We start from the raw sequence: 22,856 nt of genomic DNA, 5'->3' as shown, positions 1-22,856 counted from the left end.
ACAGTACTAGTTTGCATGTAAATAATAATAATAATAATAATAATAATAATACAAAAAATATATATATCTTGCCCATCCTCCAGGCGATAGACTGAGGCAAATCCTGACTTCCACAAAACAATAACTGCATAATTTACTTTGAAGAGAACCCCCTCTCCCCTTTTCGATCTTTCGTCTTCTCCCCTCCCCCAATCCTCTCCTCTCGTTTCTCTCTCCTCTCCTTGCTTTTGCTATACTTGGAGACATCCAAACAAATATCCACCATACAAAAAAATATCTGATTTGCATATCCAACAACAAGACATTGTGTAAACAGACAGTGAAGGCTAATTCAAAAGCTTATTTAAGATAATCAAAGTGATTATTAAAAATAACAAGTCTGGCCTGTATCGTGGCAGGGAGGGATGTTTTTATATGTGATCACAGCAGTACAGCAGATTCTAATCAGGGCTAATGGGACCAAATTAGACTATTTATTCTCAGTCTCACTCACAGTGCTTATCTAGTCATTATTATTACAGTGGCATAGTAAACCACTCTATCTACTAAGTCTCCAGGGGATCCTGTAAGACTGAATTAATAGTATAACCATAGACCATATATCAGGGTTTAATATCTAGCGTAACAATCTAATAATTTACTGCTAGTACATAAGTACCCCATTGTTTAACCAGGTGGGTTGTTGACAACAAACTACCTTCTAGAAAAAAAGCCAAAACATGCAGGTGAATGTAATTCATAGTCAGAAATGTAGCTCAATAGTCACTGAATAACAGCCAACAGGACAGACAGACACCTCTCTGTTCTGATAGGCTAAATCATGTGTAGGTGTTTTACGACGGGGGAGACGCACTAGCTTGTGATGATGTTAACCATTAACGTAAAGCCATGTTGATGAGAAGTCAGGAGTGAATAAGAGACAGGCATGAAATATGAATTAACTCAGAGACGTGTTTACAGTAAGTGCGGTGAATTTACTGCCCCCAGGACATAAGGGGTTTAGAGTGTGTATGAGGTGTGTGTGTGTGTGTGTGTAGGTGGGGTGGGGCGTTTGTAAATTGCTACTATAATGACACGCTTGGCTAAACCTAATAGCACCTGGCTAGGTAGAGAAAAAGACTGCCCTCTAAAAGACTGCCCTCTAAAAGACTGTCTCACACTAAATACATCCAGCACTAGTTATATAATCATTATGAAAATGGAGACAAGCAAATGAGATTGGGAGATGGGACTACACCCATCCACACCATACTACACACACACGCACACACACACACACACACACACACACACACAGCAAATACAAAGCTGTTGCAAATCAGGTGGTGGAGATGGGAGGATGGGTAATTTGGGTATCAAATCAGTCCTGGCCTGCTCTTTCTGAGTGCCTTGTGTTAACTTGGCTCGTCTTTGACCAGGATGATGCATGTGTGTAGTCCTTCCTGCCAACTAAGGATTAACTCATGCACTATTAAGGACAGAGGCAGGTCACACACACACACACACACACACACACACACAGCTGTGAGCCTGAGCCCCATCTCAGAGCCTCATCTCTAGCAGGTCCTGGCAGTAAGGAGTGAGTGTGGCGAATGCATTATGCAAATGACCTCTGTGGGGTTCTGAGAGCAGCGCTGTTATCACATGACTAAACTTGTGACACCCTCAAACCTCCTGACACAAACACACACAGGAACGCAAACAAACATAAAAGATACACACACACACACAGGGCTTGCATATGCAGCCAAATATTTTGCTGTGCGAAATTGGAATTTTTAAAAAAGCGTAACAATATTTCGCTGCAACCCTGCTCAAACAAGACAGGCTGAAGCCCTGCCCCCTGTCACTCAACAGGCAGGCAGCACATAGACAGCTCCTCCACGCTGTGCCTGTTTCTCTCAGCATGCACTCAACAGATTGTTCCAAAACAACAACGATGCTGCTTTCCACATTGCTTCTAAATATGAATCCACATGTTCTCTATTATAATAATAGTTTGTGAATCTTGCTCTTTGCAAAACGCCAGTTAGTTAGTCTAAGGAAACTGGCATGTGCCTAAAGCTCATCGTTAATGCCTATTCTAAACTCTTTGTCTAAATATAACTATGCATCTATTCAAACGCTATTAGGGTACCCTAGGAAACACTGACCAGCACTTTGGTTCCTACCCTGTCATAAATCCTACCTAATTTGTTGTCATGCCAAACACCAACCATAGAATTAGAATAATCATTGTATTTCTATGATTCCAACAGTTCACCGAAGTGTTTTAATCTACACTGAACAAGAAGCCAGATGGGGAGGTCCTGGGCTGGCATGGTTACACGTGGTCTGCGGTTGTGAGGCCTGTTGGACGTACTGCCAAATTCTCTAAAAACGACGTTGGAGGTGGCTTATGGTAGCGAAATGAACATTAAATTCTATGGCAACAGCTCTGGTGGACATTCCTGCAGTCAGCATGCCAATTGCATTCTCCCTCAAAACTTGAGACATCTGTGGCATTGTGTTGTGTAACAAAACTGCACATTTTAGAGTGGTGTGCCTAACTTCACCAGTGCTACCAATAAAACATGTAAATTTAGAGCCCTGCACACACACACACACAAACACTGGTAATTCTGGAGTAGGAATCCTGGTGAATTCTGAGAATGTGTTGTAGAATGTGCCGAGCAGGCAGAGTGTCAGCCATGTCTAGACAAGCTAAGATCCTAGGCTGAGACACCTGCTGTCTAGTGGAAAACCGTCTGAGAGAGTTTCATGTTCGTAATACACACTGGTGGAACAGGAAGATGATATGCACATCCTAAACTTGAGTATACCGGTGCTAGGATAAAAAAATGATGAGTCATTCTTGAATTGCGATGGTAAATGCTGTTCCTTGACTTTGGCACCATGCAAAAACAATTTTAAATGACAAAAACATGACAAATAATACATTTTCTGTTTTATTTAACTGTTACTTATTAAGAAAACATTTGTTTATTAGGTACACCACCCCGTTCACGAAAATGGTTCGCTCCTAGACAGTGAGTCACGTGGCCGTGGCTTGCTATATAAAGTAGACAGACAGCCATCGAGGCATTCAGTTACTGTTCGATTGAACGTTAGAATGGGAATAACTAGTGACCTAAGCGACTTTGAGCATGGTATGAACGTCTGTGCCAGGCGCACCAGTTCTAGCATCTCAGAAACGGCCGGCCTCTTGGGCTTTTCACGCATGACTGTGTCTAAGGTTTACCGAGAATAGTGCAACAAACAAAAAACATCCAGTCAGCGGCAGTCCTGTGGGCATCAGCTCGCTGATGAGAGAGGTCGAAGGAGAACGGCAAGAATCGTCCAAAATAACAGGTGGGACATAAACAGGAAAATAACGGCGCAGTACAATAGTGGTGTGCAGAATGGAATGCACAACTCGTCGGTCCTTGTCACAGATGGGCTATTGCAGCAGATCACACCGGGTTCTACTCCTATCAGCTAAAAACAATAAGAAGCAGCTCCAGTGGGCACGCAATCCCGGTTCCTGTTTCGTCATGCTGATGGCAGGATTTGGCGTAAGCAGCATGAGTAAATGTAAAGATACCTTAATAGAAAATGACTCAAGTAAAAGTGTAAGTCACCCAGTAAAATCCTACTTGAGTAAAAGTCTAAAAGTATTTGGTTTTAAAAATACTTAAGTATCAAAAGTAAATGTAATTGCTAAAATATATACTAAGTAAAAGTATAAATCATTTTAAATTCCTTATTTTAAGCAAACCAGACTGCACCATTTTCTTGTTTTTATTTATTAACAGATAACACTCATTTACAAAACGAAGCATGTGTTTAGTGAGTCCGCCAGATAAGAGGCAGTAGGGATGACCAAGGATGTTCTCTTGAATTAGACAATTTTTCCTGTCCTGCTAAGCATTCAAAATGTAACGAGTACTTTTGGGTGGCAGGGAAAATGTATGGAGTAAAAAGTACATAATTATCTTTATAAATGTAGTAATGTAAAAGTAAAAGTTGTCAAAAATATAAATAGCAAAGTACAGATACTAAAAGAAAACTACTTAAGTAGTACTTTCAAGTATTTTTACTTAAGTACTTTACACCACTGACACACACACAGATGTTCTAAAGTTATATTCTGAACTCTGCCCCCCTCATGTCTCTCCTCTCCAGTTGACAGAGCCTATAAACAACAGTGAGACTGACTACCACAGAATGTGTGTATGTAGGTCCTTTATACTGCAACACATATATTTGTATGCATTGTAGAAACTACTGGGGGCTAGCAAATTGGCTTGTCCCACTGGTGATGTGTAGAGGTGTAGTGACATGGTGTGGAGATAGGCTTATCGATCTATTGTTTTGAATAATGAACAAAAGTATTTAATATATTGTATAGATCAACAAAACAAGGAAGGCTATTAAAATACATTCTTTTTTAAAAACTAGTATAATGTGTGTCCATCAGTTTTATGTCATTGGTGTTACCACCTTGAAAATCACTGATTACAAGGACCTTGAGCATTCTCTCCAGTGGCAAACTGTTATCGGGGGAGGGGTCTATATTAAATAAACATATTAGTTTATCACACCCTGTTAGTATGTCATACATTTGAGGATTCCATTAATAATTTGGTGTCTAAATCCAAAGTGTCACTTGGTGTTAGTCAATTTAAAATGAAAGGAAATAACATGAGCAAAATGATGAATCATATCACTGTAAATAATTTTTAAAGGATTGATGACCTTAGATTTGAGAATTTGTGGCCTCCATTTCCAAAAATCCTAATTGACCTAAAATTTATATTTGATGTTACCAAAATGTCATGCCCAAATGCCACCGTAATTCAAGAACCACACTAATAATATAAAATATGCCATTTAGCAGACTCTTTTATCCAAAGCGACTTACAGTCATGTGTGCATACATTTTTACGTATGGGTGGTCCCGGGGATTGAACCCACTACCCTGGCGTTACAAGCGCCATGCTCTACCAATTGAGCTATAGAGGACCACAGATAGAAATGAGGCCAGCACACTTCTAACATCTATCCCTCCAAAATAATAGGTGGTGGAGAGGTGCAGGAATGGGGAAATACAGAGGGCAATGCAGAAAGACGTGGGGGGTATAAGAGTCAAACAAACTCTGAGGCAACTTCCTGTAAGCTGACAGGAAGGAGGAAAAGGAAGCACACATGCAATGCTGAGAAGGTTAGTGATTTGCAGAATCCTTGGGACGTCCCTACCCTAAACCCTAACCCTAACCCTAACCCTAACCCCTACCCTACCCATAACCTTAACCAAAACCCTACCTAACCCTAATAACCGTTTTTAATGTCAACTTCAATGGGGTGACTTCAGAGTTGGACATCCCAAGGATCCCATTTACAAATGTTTTGCTGAGAAGAAACATTGGTCCATGTTAGCAGTTAACAGCTAGCTAGAGCCAGCAGGCAGGCAGGCGAGTTAGTCAGGAAGACTGATAGGGCTGCTTACCTTTTCTTAGGTAAACGTTATCTGAGAAACAGAAAGAAATAAAGGTAACTGTAACATAGAAACACACACACACACACACACACACGCATACAATGCATACACTCACTTTGCTTGGCATGATGCAAGAGGCTTGATGACAAATAGCAATGAAGGGGAAGATCACTGTAATTTGATCAATTATCGCATTAAGGAGAAAACATGAAGAGGAAAGGTTGTCTAAATGTAACCTTATATTACTTTACCAGCTTAGTGAAACATACTACAGCCTTCCACTCCCCACCTGTTCCTCCTCTGCAAATACATTAGGTCTACCAGCCCTATTCACTAAGCCGTATACAGTAGCTAGCAAACACATATACACTCACACCAACAGTCTGTGTCCACCTCTCATGCAAACCCTTATTATAGACAAACCAATAAACACAACATCTCTTGAGTCAAATCTAAACGAGAGTGTGTGTGTGTGTGTGTGTGTGTGTGTGTGTGTGTGTGTGTGTGTGTGTGTGTGTGTGTGTGTGTGTGTGTGTGTGCCATGGCGTGTGTTAACTACCCAGTCCCTTGGGTGTCATCTAACCCACTAAACATGCACGGTTATTAGAGTCCATTTCATAGCCATTCAGTCCCCTCACCCCATCAGGTCTCTGCCAACACAGAGATACTCTATGTTTCTCTTGTGGCCACTCATGCTCCAGTGTATGTGTTAAAATATCAATTAAAGCTACATAAAAATCTAGCACATTTTATCCCCCACTGCTGCAGTTTCTATAGGCCCTTTATATATTTTTACACTGTCCTAATTTTCCCCCGAAGTGAGATTTGCCACCAGGTAAAGATTGCGGTGTGAAAATAAAGTCAATTAGAAGCAAATGCAGCTATAGTCTCCTTGAAAACAAAAAATGCTCCCAAAAATCACCATCAATAAATCTGTTATGGAGGGTGAGTCATGTGCGGATGAGATGATCCGGTGTGAAAATGCCTTTTCTAGAAAGACCGCTGAAAGGAGGATTGGATGCTAAATTATAGATGGCATTTATTTTTGACAAGCTTTGGAAGGGGTGAAAGAGAAGGATCGGGGGGTGGAAGGGAGAAAGTCATGCTAGTTCTATTGGGGTCTCTACAAGCTACAGGTGTTTTATTATACTATGAGGTCAAGTAAAGTCCAGCTACAGGTGTGTGTTCAGTATAATTCCTCAAGTATCAAAAATGAGCTATAAAGCCACAGATAAAGAGGGTGTGTTAATTCACTATAGACTAAGATGTATATATTCACGTGTAAAACGCAAATGTAAAGGTGTGTGTGATCACATATCAACTCACAGCTCCAGGTGTGTGTGTGTGTGTGTGTGTGTGTGTGTGTGTGTGTGTGTGTTGTGTGCATGCGAGTTCCCAGGTGGTGCCCCTACCTTCAGGGGGTTGGAGGGTCTTGTTGTTCTGGGAGCACCAGCCTACTGGGTGGAGTTCGGCGGTCATGACATCACACCAGAAGTCGGCCTTGCGGTCATCTCCGTAGCCACTGAAGCGCAGCAGCAGCAGCTGGCCGCAGGTGGTGACGATGGTGGCCACCCAGTAGGTGTCTGGGCTGCTCTTATTGGCCACCTCCAGCTTCATCCCCGGCTGGAAGCTGCTCTGTAGGCTGATGTCCACCTGCGAGGACCAATCAGAGAGCGCCACGTCACACAAGAGCCCGCCCTCACTTACACTGATAGGTGAGCTTGATTATAATAGGCTTGCACTTAATAGGTAAATCAAGTGCATTGGGCAAGATAAAGCAGATCTATACATTGACGTTCTAAAGTGAATGACATCACAGGTCTACATGAAAAATGAGGGACGTCTGACTGGCTCGCTGAGCCATGATTGACAGAGTAAAACACAGGTGGCCACAGGTAATGAACAGGTATGACACAGGGGATTTCTAAAAGCTCCCCACCCACACTATCTGTTTATGAACCTGTTTGTTCACAAGTGTCAAGGGTTCTTTGAAGTTCCACTGATCTTTCAACCACTTTGAATATTCTAAACAATCTGGCCTTTCCGGACAGTGACTCACAGAGAGAACATGAGAGATAGAGCACATAACTAAAAGGGCTAGTGTACCAGGAAATTGATAATGTAATGTGTTTCAACCATAGCCACATGCTGCACTCACACTAACACATATCTAAAACACACACTGCCTGTGTTACTGGAAAAAGCCAACATCTTAGAACTAAAAACAATGCAAATGGCCTCATGAAAGAGAGCTACCCCACAAAGAATCACTGTTTCAATTCGCACTAGGTCTGTTGAGAGCATGAGAGATATTTCACTATTTCACAGAATCACATTTTCAGGGGAAATCATGCTCTTTTTCCTGTGACTCATTCCACTTACCAACAAAACTCCCATTCAAATATGATCATCTATGACGTGTCCAACTGGGCAATCACATCAGCGCACGCCTCATGGACTTCAGTTCACACACAGAGCTTGAGCCCGCTTAAACTGACATCTATGAAATCAGTCAACGTCATTAAACCCACTGAAAGTGATGTCTACTACCAAACTGTATGCTCCTTTCTTTCTGCTACATTATGTAGGATTACTTATATATTGCCTTTTCCCATAGTCCCCTGCAGCTGTGTGGCTGTGTGGCAGGCCTCCTGAAGAACAGCTGTCTATCAGGCTTCACTACTACTACTGGTAGTCTGACACTACAACAGGCAAGACTGGGAAGTACTGTAACATTTAAGGCAGGGGTATTCAACTCTTACCCTACGAGGTCCAGAGCCTGCTGCTTTTCTGTTCTACCTGATAATTAATTGCACCCACCTGGTGTCCCTGGTCTAAATCAGTCCCTTATTAGAGGGGAAACAATGGGAAAAGGCAGTGTCACTGGCTTCGACATCTAGAGTTGAGTTTGAGGGATATAAGGTATAGGTGCCTTTTTCCACCTTTTCACAACTTTCATTGAGCCTGAGTCATAATCTCTGAGTAATTGTGTGGGTTGGGTTCAGGCCAGCTGTTTTGGTGTGGGTTGGATTCAATGGAATCAATGCTAAATGGAATTTACGTGTGTATGATGCCAAAATACACATGCATTGTGTACAGCGCATTCGGAAAGTATTCAGACCCCTTCCCTTTTTCCACATTTTGTTATGTTACAGCCTTATTCTAAAATTGATTAAATAAAAACAATTCCTCATTGATCTACACACAACACCCCTTAATGACAAAGCGAAATCAGATTTTTAGAAATTGTTGCAAATGTATTAAAAAACAGAAATATCTTATTTGCATAAGTATTCAGACCTTTTGCTATGAGACTCGAAATTGAGCTCAGGTGCATACTGTTTCCATTAATCATCCTTGAGTTGTTTCTACAACTTGATTGGAGTCCACCTGTGGTAAATTCAACTGATTGGACATGATTTGGAAAGGCACACACATTGTCTATATAAGTTCCCACAGTTGACAGTGAATGTCAGAGCAAAAACCAAGCAATGAGGTTGAAGGAATTGTCCTTAGAGCTCCGAGACAGGATTGTGTCGAGGCACAGATCTGGGAAAGGGTACCAAAAAATCTTTGTGTAGATTGATGAGGGGAATTTTTTTTTTTAAATCGATTTTAGAATAAGGCTGTAACGTAACAAAATGTGGAAAAAGTCAAGGGGTCTGAATACTTTCCGAATGCACAGACGCAACAATGAGAGAACAGGGTATGTCATCTCTGGTATGCGAGTCTCCGTCAACAGCAGTGACTGAATATGTGACTGTATTTGAGTGTGGTCTTCAGCAGGTAAGCCTAAGCCTAACTACACTGTGTTTAACATCATTAGCTAAAGTACATTCTCACTCAAACACATGTTTAAAAGGATTTGCATGAATGCCACTCATTCAATAACAGTATTTACAAGATGTTGTGAGGGTTATGGAAATGTAAAGAACGTGTGTTTTTCACTCACATGTTTAAAAGCGGTGTGGGGTGCAGCGGTCGCCCCCGTCTCCTCTAGGTACTCCTCCCAATTAAAGTCTGCCTCTTCCTCCATGGAGTCTGCGTCTGATTGGAAGAAAGCACTGTCAGTCATTTTGACTGCCACCAACCCAGTCACAATTACACTGACATGACAAAACATAAAAATCACCATACAAAAACAACCATAACAGCATCACACTCAATAATGACATGTTTTATTTAATTAAATAGCAGAAACAAATCATTCAGTCGACATTCATACCGGTTTTAGACTAGGGGGATATCGTCTATATGAATGCAGCTGCCACTGTATTGAAGCCATTGGACGCAGTTTATCATAGCGGTTTATCATAATTTATTGCAGGCGATAGGTTCAATACACGTCTGCATTCTGTATCAAAGTTCGGGCCGCACTGTGAACCCGAATGAATACATAAAAATTTAAACTAGCCCTATAGGCTTTGAGAGGTCCCGTGTGACTCAGTTGGTAGAGCATGGCGCTTGCAACGCCAGGGTTGTGGGTTCGATTCCCACGGGGAACCAGTACGGGGAAAAAAGTATGAAAATGTATGCCTCTTCAGTAAATCTGAGCGGAACATTATTTTTCAGTCTATTCCGTTCAAACAACTAGAGCCTATGCGCACATTGTAATCAAAATTAGAATCTTAATTGCTGCATTTAAAACGGTCCTTTTGTGAGGCGCCGCTGGGAGCTAGTTCTGTACGATGGCGAGTGGTGGGGGTCGATAAACCAGAATTGGGGGATCCTCCATTGTTTAAATCTCCAGTTTGGGAACATTTTGGCTTCCCAGTAGATTACAACGGCGACGGACAGAGAGTTGTGGATAAAACGTTTACAGTATGTCGCCAATGCTCAACGAGAATAGCCTATGCAGCTGCCAACATCTTAAATATGTTGACACATACGCTGACGTCACCCCAGTATACTGGAGCAAGACGGAAACGCAAAGAAACACAACATCGTTTCACCTCTGCATTCAAGCATTCCTTGGCAGCTGGTTCTGACTGGGCCAAAGAAATTACAAGAGCGATAGGTAGACTATGTTTATATTTTTTTTACAGTCTTTGGTTTCTAGCCGCGGATATGCGCCCATTTTCGGTGGTTGGGAATAGACCGTTTCAGTACCTTGTGTAAGTGCTCGAGCCACGTTACAAACTTCCCTCCTGCACCCATTTAAGCAAACCGGTAGTACCCGCTCTCTATAAGCAAGCCAAAGCTTTCAATGAATTGGCCAATGCACCCTGTGTTGCACTTTCTTAACAGTGACAGGCCATTACATTACCCCGGAATGGGAGATATCCCATGCTACAGACAAGCCCCCTTTCTGAGAGTCACAACTGTGCATCTGGCACTTAAGGAGGCAGTGTCATGGTGCATTCGTAACCAAGTAAGGAAGTGGGAATATACCACATCCGACTAAAAAAATTCCACTTCAACAGCCCTCCATCTGATAATTACTAGGGGAACTCGTCTATCATCCTGAGCACCCACTTCTCTCACATGGTGACCTCTGACGTCAACTACTAAGGAAATGGCCTTTATAACAGTATTTTCGACAGTTAAAATAAATCCATTCTGGTGGTTTTTGAACTCTAATTTGTTTACAAGCATGATAGTTGTACTTTTAGTTTATGGTTGACGCTGCTTGTTCAAATAACATGAATGCATCCATCTGATATTTAAGACTTCACAACTCGTAAATTCCCACCTCCCACATGGTTACAAACGTAGCAACAGAGTGGAAACTTGACAGGCCCAACATAACAATCCTGTCACAACAGACAATGCCAGGAACATTATGAATGCTGAACATTGAGCATGGCATTTCATTTTCCCGCAGTACTGAAACTGAACCGTGACCCCAAAACCGCAACACGTACTGATCTGTGGGTTTGGTGGCCCGTTACACCGCTACTTATAGAGACGTACAAGATACCAGACCCGGTCTCAGGGATGGCTAACTCTGGAGATTCCTTCGATCGCCACTGAGCTGGGTAGATCTGTTTTTAGTTATTTTGCACCTTACGTGTGGAATGATCCCCAATGCACTTTAAAATTGGAGGAATTTTGGCCTCTAGGGCACTTCAGACTGCTGTTAGGGGACCTGTTTTACTGGAGAATGGGTCTGTTTTTTATGATTGTGTTTTGCTTTTCATGTATTGTTGTATATAATAACGAGTATTTTAATGTGTACATGGATGTGTAGTTGAATGTGTACAGTCGTATGAAAAAGTTTGGGCACCCCTCTGAGGCTGCATAATAATTAACTCTGTCATCACAGAAAATGATCACAGTGGCATGCCATTCATTTTCTAATAAAAGCTGAGTACTGGGGTATTGTCCAGACAAAGATTTTTATTGTAGCAATATTAAGTTGTATGAAATTAAATCAGATGTGAAAAATAGGCTATGCAAAAATGTGGGCACCCTTGTCATTCCGTTGATTTGAATACCTGTAACTACTTAGCACTGATTAATTGGAACACACAATTGGTTTGGTGAACTCATTAAGCCTTGAACTTCATAGACAAGTGCATCCAATTATGAGAAAGGGTATTTAAGGTGGCAAGTCGTTGTTCTCTTTGACTCTCCTCTGAAGAGTGGCAACATGGGGGCCTCAAAACAACTCTCAAATGACCTGAAAACAAAGATTGTTCAACATTATGGTTTAGGGGAAGGCTACAAAAAGCTATTGCAGAGATGTAAGCTGTCAGTGTCTACTGTGAGGAACATAGTGAGGAAATGGAAGACCACAGGCACAGTTCTTGTTAAGGCCAGAAGTGGCAGGCCAAGTAAAATATTGGAGAGGCAAAGGCGAAGGATGGTGAGAACAGTCAAAAACAGCCCACAGACCACCTCCAAAGACCTACAACATCATCTTGCTGCAGATGGTGTCACTGTGCATCGTTCAACAATTCAGCGCACTTTGCACAAGGAGAAGCTGTACGGGAGAGTGATGCGGAAGAAGCCTTTTCTGCACACACGCCACAAACAGAGTCGCTTGAGGTAGGCAAACGCACATTTGGACAAGCCAGCTTCATTTTGGAATAACAATTTTACATTTTATGTAATGTGCTGTGGACTGATGAAACAAAGAGTGAGTTATTTGGTCATAACAAGGGGCGTTATGCATGGCGGCAATAGAACACAGTGTTCCAAGAAAAACACTATAAAATTAGGTGAGGGTTCCATCATGCTGTGGGGCTATGTGGCCAGTGCCGGTACTGGGAATCTTGTTAAAGTTGAGGGTCGCATGGATTCCACTCAATATCAGCAGATTCTTGGGAATAATGTTGAAGAATCAGTCACAGAGTTGAAGTTACGCCGGGGCTGGACATTTCAACAAGACAACGACAGAGGAACAAGTACAATGTTCTGGAATGGCCATCCCAGTCCCCAGACCTGAATATCATTGAGAATCTGTGGGATGATTTGAAGCGGGCTGTCCATGCTCGGCAACCATCAAACCTAACTGAAGTGGAGATGTTTTGTAAGGAGGAATGGTCCAAAATACCTTCATCCAGAATCCAGACACTCATTAGAGGCTATAGGAAGCATCTAGAGGCTGTTATTTTAGCAAAAGGAGGCTCTACTAAATATTGATATGATTTTTCTGTTGGGGTGCCCAAATTTATGCACCTGTCTAATTTCGTTTTGATGCATATTGCACATTTTCTGTTAATCCAATAAACCTCATTTCACTACTGAAATATTACTGTGTCCATCAGTTATTTGATAGATCAAAATGAAATTGCTGATCCAAACACCCAATTATTTATAAATGGAAATCATGGAAATTGTCAGGGGTGCCCAAACTTTTTCATACAACTGTATATTGTATTTTTATGTGTATTCTTGTGCTAAACAGGGCTCATCTGGAAAAGAGACCTTGGTCTCAGCATTGACTCCCTGTTAAAATAAAGGTTAAATAACATTAAAATAAATTACAATGCAGTGGAGAAAAAGCAATGAAACAGGAATAATGTTGTAAACAAAACAGTATATTTCCTCAGTCCCTAGCGAAAGAGTTGAGTGAAATACACTTTGCGTGGAGTGGGAAAAATGTTTACGCCTTCATTCTGCAACGATCAAAGTCACTGTGTAAACAAATACGTCATAATTTAATGAGACAAGTAGGGAGAGATCTGATCACACACACACCAATGTCATTTCTCAAAATCTATGGGGAAGGAACTTTATAAAGAACACAGCAGGAACCAGCTGAAACAAAGTTGTCTCTTTTCAACCATCCAAAATTAGGTCACTTGAAAATGTATCTGATTTTTTGTGAGTTTTATGTGTGTGTGTGTGTTCCACGTAATGCCACTAATGTTTCTCCTCAAGGTGAGAACTGTTCAATTTGCCCGTGGGAGACTGATACTTGGACAAGGTATAATGTGTCTTCTCTGTGTGTGTGTGTGTGTGTGTGTGTCTCTTGTTCCTTCTGTGTGGTTTCTCCTCTAGGCTGTGTCTCATGGGACTGAGTGTGTGGGACTTAACCTGCACCAATGAGAGAGAAGAAACTACCTGTTGCAGTCGGGGGCTTTCTGAAAACAATCTGCTAGGCTTGATCTTCTCCCTTACACATAGTAGTGTGTGTGTGTGTGTGTTTGCGTGTTCACACTCCTCATCCCCAGACCTTTACAAAGGCTATGACATCATACCTTCCACTATCCATCTCAACCTGATTCAAAAGGGGTCATGTTACGAACGCTTTTAACAAAAAGTAATCTTGTCATTCAAGCGTATTTGGGATTTAGAAAAGCACTTTAAAAATCCTTTAAAATATATTTTATAATTAAAAAGATGTTAGATCAATCGTAGTGTTGAGAAAATGCTCCTAGGTGAGTTGCATTTCCTCTATCCTTTCAGCCAGACAAAACTTTCCTGTTTTCTATTACTTTTCATCCGAGTTCCCCTTTTCCAGTCTGTTCATTTGATAAGAAGCACCTTGTAGGGCTGAACAGAACAAGGAAGTGAACACAGGAAAACAATGACAGAGAGACTAACTATGACAAGTCAGCTGACACATCCCCACACCACTGACCCTGACCAGGCAAACTGGACCAGATTCTCTCACAGCTTGACACAGTGGCTGCTGCAGATTCCTGCTGAATAATCAAAACAAAAAAAATAGTCCCGCACTACACGCATTCTGAGAACTTGGTGAAGGTCAATAATGGTGTGGCATCTCAAAAGGAATGTGAAAAATTGGAAAATGGCTGCTTTTCAATGCAATCACTGAGCATTTTAAAACCACAACCCCCTGTTGTGATTGTGATACAATGGAGATGAATGGTTGTACCCTTCATGTGTCATCAAACAAAAAATGAGGAAGGGATCGAAGATTAAAAAGTGTAGGTAAAATCCCTCACCTGAGTGCACCTGTTCTTCTCTCCCGTTGGTCGGGCTGTGGGATTTTCCTGTGGAGAGGGTGAACGGCCTGTCCTGTGGGCGGGACTGCATCCTGCTCTCTCTTCCTGGTAACCTTTACCTTTTTACCCTTAGTCCGTCTGTCTTCAGACTCCTTAGTCTTCACTGCATCTCCCTCATTCCTCCACTGTGTCACACAAAGGAGGAGTTAAGTAGGAATGGAGCAATAAAATTCATATCATGTCCATCTAAACAATTACCACTAAAACAGTAACGAAAGAGAATATGGGCATTTATTTCAGACCAAACAGATGGAATAGCCTCTGTTCTACTAATTATATTTGTACAGCATAGAATACCTGTTCAGCACAGTGTGTTTCTATGTCTCTGCTTGGTAGTCTGCGAGAGTAATGTGCAGTTTCTGCTGTTGTGGATTTGCATACCTCAGCACAGCTCTCCAGCCACAAGAGATAACCAATCACAGTTTAAATAAGGTAGAAGACCAGGACCGACACAGCAGAACCTCATAATAACCATGCCACAGAGATCAGCGTTACATGAACCATTAAGAAAGAAGAGGTATTTCAAAAGGCTTAATCACTCATATAGGAATCATAACGCTTAGACATCATTTACTCATAATTTAGTTTTTGCTTTATTTAAAAGATCTTGGAGAAAAATAAACTAAATATTTTCCTATTATTTTTCCACTCTGTCTCTTTCCCAGATCATGGTTACGTTTGTGATATTTTTGGATAACTGCCATTTCTCTCAGCCTCCGCAATGACTCACTCTAACTGCACCCACTTCCATCAACTGTTCAATTAACACTGATTCAAAGAGCTGATTCATACTGATGCCCTTCAATCAAACTAATACACAAAAACAACTCTCTGCAGACTTAACAATTTGCCTAAGCATTCAAATGAGCAATAGGCAATGTTCTGTGCTTGTCATCATCCGTTTTTATAGCATGAGGAACATCATTGGAAATGCATTTAAATCAACTCGTTGCTTCGTGTGTCCTCTGTCACGCAGGGATCCAAACACACATCTATCCATAGCGTAAACAACATGCTGGTCTAATTGGACTCACATGATGTTGGCCCCTGTTCCTCTCCACTCTGCCTGATAGTCCACACTCTCCAGGACGCAAACATAGGATCCATCTACTGACTTCAGTCCAGAAACTATCAGAGATCACAGTCCACAAGGTCCATGAAATAACTAAAATGTAGTATAAACCACAATGTCTAGGACACAATCAGAGAAAATCACATATTTACATGTAGGTTTACAGGATAAAGGGAACCGGGCACCTTGTCTCACAGACAGAGGGTCACTTATCCCAGAAATGTTGTCACTGATTTAAATCGAAAAGGTTCACTATTATTGCATTCAGTCAAGAGGATCTAAGGCTGTGTTTACACAGGCAGTTCAATTCTGATAATTTGTTTTCACTCATTGTTTTTTTTTACCAAAAGCAGCCTAACTAAACCACTAAATGAAAACATATTGGTCCATACTGGTCCCCAGCATCCCAGTGAGCAGCCCAGATTGTCTCCTGGGATGAAAACATATTGGTCCATACTGGTCCCCAGCATCCCAGTGAGCAGCCCAGGTTGTCTCCTGGGGATTAATCTGAGACACAGGTCTTTCCTGGTTAAAGCCTCATCAGATTGAGATGGAGGGGGGCGGTGTTATTGATTAGCTTCGATGAGTCCAGTAGGCTCCACACGCTGTCCCTTAGCTGCCTTTCTCTAAAACCCCAACCAGGACAATAGAAAGACTTCATGGGGAATTGACAAATGAACTAACACTATTTGGGCTGGGTGTGTCCTTCCTTATCTCCCATCATGTTTTTGTTTTTAGGTATCAACATGACACAAATGATCCTGTTAAGAGTAATGATATCTCTCAACGATTTCTACACTTCTCTGTTTTATCACTCACCATTCATTCTATGTAATCTATAATATTACATCCAATGAAAGATTTCATGATTTATTACATTTACATTTTAGTCATTTAGCAGATGCTCTTATCCATGTATTATTTATTCATCAGTATCTATGATGTATTAGTATAATATATCAGTAGAATATAGTGTCTTGTCTCTATGGCACATCTAGCCTGGTGTGTTCCTTAAACAGCCTGTGATGCTGTGTGAGATCAGCTGACTGACATATTTAAAAAACTGAAGTGCAAACAACAACTGCCCCGGGCAGACAGACAGACAGACAGACAGACAGGCCACAATGCACAGAGGCAATGAGAAAACATACTAATGGGCAGCCTACTGCCTACATCAGCAGCTTCAGTCAACTTCTCCAGCATCAAGCCATTGTTTGAGTAACATCACACCAGAAGGGCTATATGATTACTTTTTCCATCAACTCAGAAATAATCGAAAATAGATGGAAATTGATCTTGTTTGATCTTATTCCAAATGTTATGTTGTATAATATGCTTTTATCTTCTCTGAAGAAAAAACATCCGATGTAGGCTAATCATTGTACAGCCTTTTTGCGCAGAGCCCGTTGTGTCTGTTAGGCTGACTATTATGCCACGTGACTCATTATCTCTCCTCCAGACATTGATCGGGTCAAAATAAAATTAAAAATATTTTTTTAAACCTCCTGTGATTCATTCATGCATACACCTCACTGAAGACTCTTAGTGGAGAAAACGAAATGTGGCTTTCTTTACATTGCAATTAATCTAGTCAGCCAGACACTTCCCGTGAGCAATTAGCCTGGGGATGTGGTTACCTTGCCATTATTTCACCTGAAACTATAGCAGACACCTTTGAACTGATGATGTCAAGTCACAGCCTTGACCTAATGACTTAATACATCCGTTTTCCATATCATTTTGTTATGTAATTCACTGTGAAAGACGTGTTAATAATGTAAGTTGTTCTTGGCTAATACAATTCTCTGTCTTCACTCACAGAGCAGTGCCAATCCATCAATGTTTTATCTGTTCTTCCTTTAGAACCTTATCAGGGACATTTACATACAATGGCATGTGTTATCAAAAGATCGATTATAAACGGCGCTGAGGAGTACATGAATAAACCCATCAATAACCGTGCATCCTTGATCACCGTGATCTTTACCCCTATACCAGATCCCTGGACACTTCATAGGGTTTTACAGTAAAGAGGCGAGATCTTCTCCATGATGTTGCTTGCTTCCATTCCATCTAGGCTACACCAGTACCAGGAAAAACGATCTCACATGACAGCCACGGACCTACCGTATGTTTTAGGGTTTTATGGCAATACGCAGCCTGAATACGCATGAGAGTGCACATGCACATCACTGCTCATTTGGTAACGTGGCTTTATTTTTATATTCATTATGGAGCTGAATGTAATCCCGAAGAGAGATCATCAGAATAATGCGCAGCTAAACTACGGATTTGCTGACCGCCCGCAATAAATAAATAAAAAATGTAATGGATATACGCGCGGTTTAACCCAATTAGCAACTTCGTCATACACATTTGGCATAAAGTCGGTTTGGGAGAATTACCTCGTGCAATTTTACAATCATCAAGATTGATGTTAAAACCTTGATGGATGATTAAAAAGACAAATGGAACCGTTCATCAGACCATTATTCTTTGTCTACTAAATAACGAGTAAAAATAGATTGTAACTGCTAATGCTGATGAAGTGAAACAGGAAATGTAGCTAGGCCTACTGTGCATTTGTGGGATACGGGTGTCGCCGACGTCCTCTCAGTGCGTACGCAGTCAGTAATTTGTATTTGGCACTTCGCTAATGTACTTTGCACACAAAGTATTGCAGCGGAAAAAAACTCGAACGGTATTGCTAAACGTCCACTTCTAATTTAATTCATTAGAGCTCGTTAATGTGCATCAAAAGAAACTGGAACTGGACGGTTAACTGCAGTAATTGTATTTTTTCCTCATTCAAAGATTTTACATGCAGTTTTTTACACACCATAACCCGCCATGTTGAAAGTGGTTTGACATATTGGCAATGTCCGGTATTTTCCGATGCCTTTGCGCACCTATGTGTGGAAAAAGCATGACACACCTAGACGTTTAAACTGTAAATATGAACATTTAAAACGAAGTCAGGGTTGTGAACTTATGAGCATTTCACTATTTTATCGTTTTCAGTGGAAAGCAGACCGTTAGATGGAAATTCATTTATCAGGCTTATTGAAATGTGTTTTTCCTACGCACCGCAAGCATTAAAATAAATGTTTATGTAACCAATTTATTTTTGCATCAAGGTTTACATTATGCCTTTCAATAAAGAAAAACAATCATACCAACTAAATTGAAAGTGCCACGAAGCGACCTTCTCACCGCATGTGAAAGCTATAATTACGCACGTAAAAACACTTTGAACAACTTGGCTCCTGAAAGCGCCAGTATTTCTGTTTCTAGAGAAACAGCCTCGAGTCGGAGTGGTTAAAGGTTTACGCCAGGAAAAACCTCTCACGGTGGATATTTCGTCGAGAAAACGACGGCTCTGGATTAGTAACCTACATAAATATTTAAAGAAGCGCCAACCTGTCACCTGTCTTACCTTAATGATGTTTTTTTCGCGTCTAATTTGCGAGCCTTTTCGTTCGGTGGAAGCCAGCGAGCGACGTCTTGCAGCTGCACAGCACAGAGCTCGTTCCAATATGGCATCCCACATCTGCGCATGTCCAAAAATCTTCAGATTATTTTCAAGCCAACTCCTTCAATGACCTTTAGTGCAGTTGCGAAATTTGTTCAGCCAATTATAAATAGAATGTCGAAGTAGGCTACCCACCCCCATATTTTAACCCCTCGGTCTTTCATAGCTGAAATACACAATGCAATATGGCTGAAATACACAATACATAGATATTGCTACCAGTGTGTTTACACAATGATGAAGCCACCATTTTTACACTTCTGAACCAATTCATGATAGATGTAATGATATTTCCGAATACGTTTTTCATTGTCAAGACTAATTGTTTTCATTGTTTTAAAAATTGGAATATTTACATTTTAGTCATTTAGCAGACGCTCTTATCCAGAGCGATTTACAGTTAGTGAGTGCATAAATTTTTCATACTGGCCCCCCGTGGGAAACGAACCCACAACCCTGGCTTTGCAAGCGCCATGCTCTACCAACTGAGCTACACGGGGCCCAATACTATATAGGCTACATTCTGTTAAGGTTGTTTTTACATGTGAAATATAAGTATCCAATACACAAATCCCAACAGAAGCCCAACAGGCATACTGTATAGCCAAATATAAAAACTTGTTCAAGCCTGGAGCCAAAATGCTTGTCTTACAACTATTTGATATTCAAATAAATGAACAAACGTATAGGCCTATGCATGTGCTACCGCCTTCTTTGAGAATTACATTGGCACTGTTTTTGACTGTTACAGTTGTGTGTTGGAATACATAACCTTTTCTTTCGGTTAATTGTGTTTTTCTTAAGAATTATGCTATTCAACATATAAAGAAACGTAACTAAATGTTCAGTGTGCACGAGAGACACGAAAGCCTTACTGATTACAAGGGAATTCAGTGTAACACACTGCACAGAAGTCGTATTATTTTTGATGGTATTCATTTGAAAGATAAGTTAAAATGGTATCGTTTTTTAACAGCTCAATTTGTGTTGTTTTGTAATGTTAGTACGTACTGTCAAAACTGTTTCCACTTGACTGAAAACTGAAAACGTTTATACACTTTATTAAAATACTTAGAGTAGCCTACATGAGATAACACCATTGACATTCATTGATAAGAAATACATTGATAAAGGTGAGTATGCTCATGATCATTCTGTCAGTCAACCAAGCCGTTGTATTCATGCCGTCCAGAAGCACATTGGGGTATACGGGCTTCATATGGTCCCAGTTCGGCCCATGTCTCCAAAGTCCCAAATTGAAGGCGACTCAGCAAAGCATGAACGTTTGAAGTTTCCATAAATTGAATTGTACTATCAACCATAATATGATCAGGGTATCTTCATGACAATGTAACAAAAGCATCGCACTCAATGGATAGATATTGCATTAGAAGGAGGCGTATTGTCCTGTCACATTTCTGGACTGCCTCATGTACTGAAGTGACTGTCATCATTTTATTGCTCTCACTAAATGACACATATTTAACATACCTACTCTATTTGGAAGATTGTCAATTTCATCAAATAATTTTTATAGCGTTCACGCATTACTGTAAGATTAAAAGGTATTTCGTCCCAAAGTCAATACTATCCTCTAGTGGTAGAGCGTGTGAAGGCCCACTTACCAACTGAATGGGAATAGATAGACATGATGAGGGTTTAAAATATAACACATTTTGAACTGTCTTGAACTGGGTATCATATTTTATGAGGGTATTCTTTTGGCTAAATTCATTTACATAAAAAATGTATGATTGTTTGAAAACGATAGTTATAACAGTGTGGTAACAGTGTATTGTGGAGGTTTTAGGCCTGTAAAATGACAGGCTATAATGTTTGGTATAGACTATGAGTAAAATTAATTGTTTTAAATTGCGGAACAATAATGCAAAATCTAAATTGCGCAATATAGCCCTACTTGTTGGATAATGATTTTGGGAAACCCTGCAACCTCCTTCGGATGTCTTCATCCCATAACAGTGCTAGCATGAATGAGCATCATCTTCCACTTGCAACTCTCAAACAAAAAAGCGGGCAGTCACTCAGATAGGCCTACCGAATCGCCTGAGTTGCCTAGCGAGCACCGGCATCATCCGCACCCCTCTGATGAAGCGAATGCTTCTCCACGGCTTCGCGCCTCCCGGTCCATCCCGGTGTAGGGAAGTGTGCGTGTGCACGTGGTGGTGAGGTGCTGGTAACAGATGGTTGGTTAGAAGCGCGCGGTTTAATCTGCCAGAGAAGAGGCTTTAACAATCGCGCGTGGGAACGGATTATCCCCCACGTGCGACGCATGCATTGCACGGGCAACTGCCCTTTGTCTGTGTGCCAGTCAGAAGAAAAGTGATGGTTTGTCTCTATAACTCAATAACTCCCAAATTCATCTTGCCTGCCTTGACAATGACCATGGAGTAGGCTTATTATAAACCATTGGATTGAATGAAATACCATAGGTCTATTGCAAACCCATAGGCTATGGCTATTGATTGAATAAGTAATTAATCAGTCATTAATTAGATGCCAATTCCCTCCTCATTCCATAACTGGACAATAGTGGCTTCATGACTAGGCCCTAATGCGCACAGCCCCTTAATCTCCAACTAAAGGCCATTCAAAGTCAGTTTAGTTTATTAACACTAGAAAGGCCTTGAGGGATCCTACTTTGAGCCAATGAGCAGTTATTTTGACAGCAAAATAACAGTCTAATAAATAAATGTAATATATTATTGCAAAAATAATGATTTGGTTGTGTTTATGAAGGCTTGGGTGACATTATAATATGTTACCCAATAAAACAAAATCAAAGAGCATTTTCATTAGTTTATGTTAGTGTAGGCTATCTCTGGTGCACATGGAACAGTTGTTCTTGGAAAAGGTGATATTTTCTACTAGAGCTCATCTCTTCAATTTTGAGAGTTATTTGTCAAAGGTAAGTGTTTTGGAAACATCAGAATCTGCTCTTTCTGATACTATACAGAAGTCAAAAGGTCTTACCTGCATGTATCTCTGTAGGAGCCTCAGAGGATTTGAAAAAGTCCCTTTTTGGTGCTCTGTTTCCCTGCCTCTGTGTCAATTCCAACTAAACTGCACTGTCTCTTCATATTCAATTTGACAATTGACAATATTGTCACCCATCAGACTATTGTCAATTTAATATTGTCTTTAGGCTATCTCTATTATTATATTTCTGAAATGATTTTCAATATAGTTTAGGTGTAGTTTAGATGGGCCATCATCAGCTGCACAGGCTGACTGCTGGTGAATGACTGGCGGTGAATGAGGGGAAGAAATAAATACATGTCCTTTTGAAACTGCATATAAAACAAATTCTGTTTCTGATATCGAAATTCTAAAAAC

The 22,856-nt window shown here is 40.8% G+C and overlaps 1 protein-coding gene across 4 annotated transcripts in view; it reads right to left on the bottom strand.

Annotated features, from left to right (window-relative positions):
* The window catches only part of LOC121559067 (scm-like with four MBT domains protein 2), a 34,131-nt gene extending 14,641 nt beyond the window's left edge, over positions 1-19,490 (bottom strand). For 2 of the 4 annotated variants that reach the window (XM_045215579.1, XM_045215581.1), the window contains exons 1-5: positions 19,407-19,490; positions 14,839-15,023; positions 9,432-9,526; positions 6,892-7,132; positions 5,489-5,509 (exon numbers count right to left, since the gene is read on the bottom strand). In XM_045215579.1, the coding sequence (XP_045071514.1) occupies positions 5,489-5,509; positions 6,892-7,132; positions 9,432-9,526; positions 14,839-14,929 (448 nt within the window). In that variant the 5' untranslated portion in view covers positions 14,930-15,023; positions 19,407-19,490. The remainder of the gene's footprint in view (positions 1-5,488; positions 5,510-6,891; positions 7,133-9,431; positions 9,527-14,838; positions 15,024-19,406) is intronic. The other 2 variants (XM_045215580.1, XM_045215582.1) reach the window with 1 other exon arrangement.
* Positions 19,491-22,856: the final 3,366 nt, after the last annotated feature.

The sequence above is a fragment of the Coregonus clupeaformis genome, unplaced genomic scaffold (genome assembly GCF_020615455.1).
Source record: "Coregonus clupeaformis isolate EN_2021a unplaced genomic scaffold, ASM2061545v1 scaf0474, whole genome shotgun sequence".
NCBI lineage: Eukaryota > Metazoa > Chordata > Actinopteri > Salmoniformes > Salmonidae > Coregonus > Coregonus clupeaformis.
Note: the sequence above shows the minus strand (reverse complement) of the source record. Positions and strands in the feature narration are given on the sequence as shown.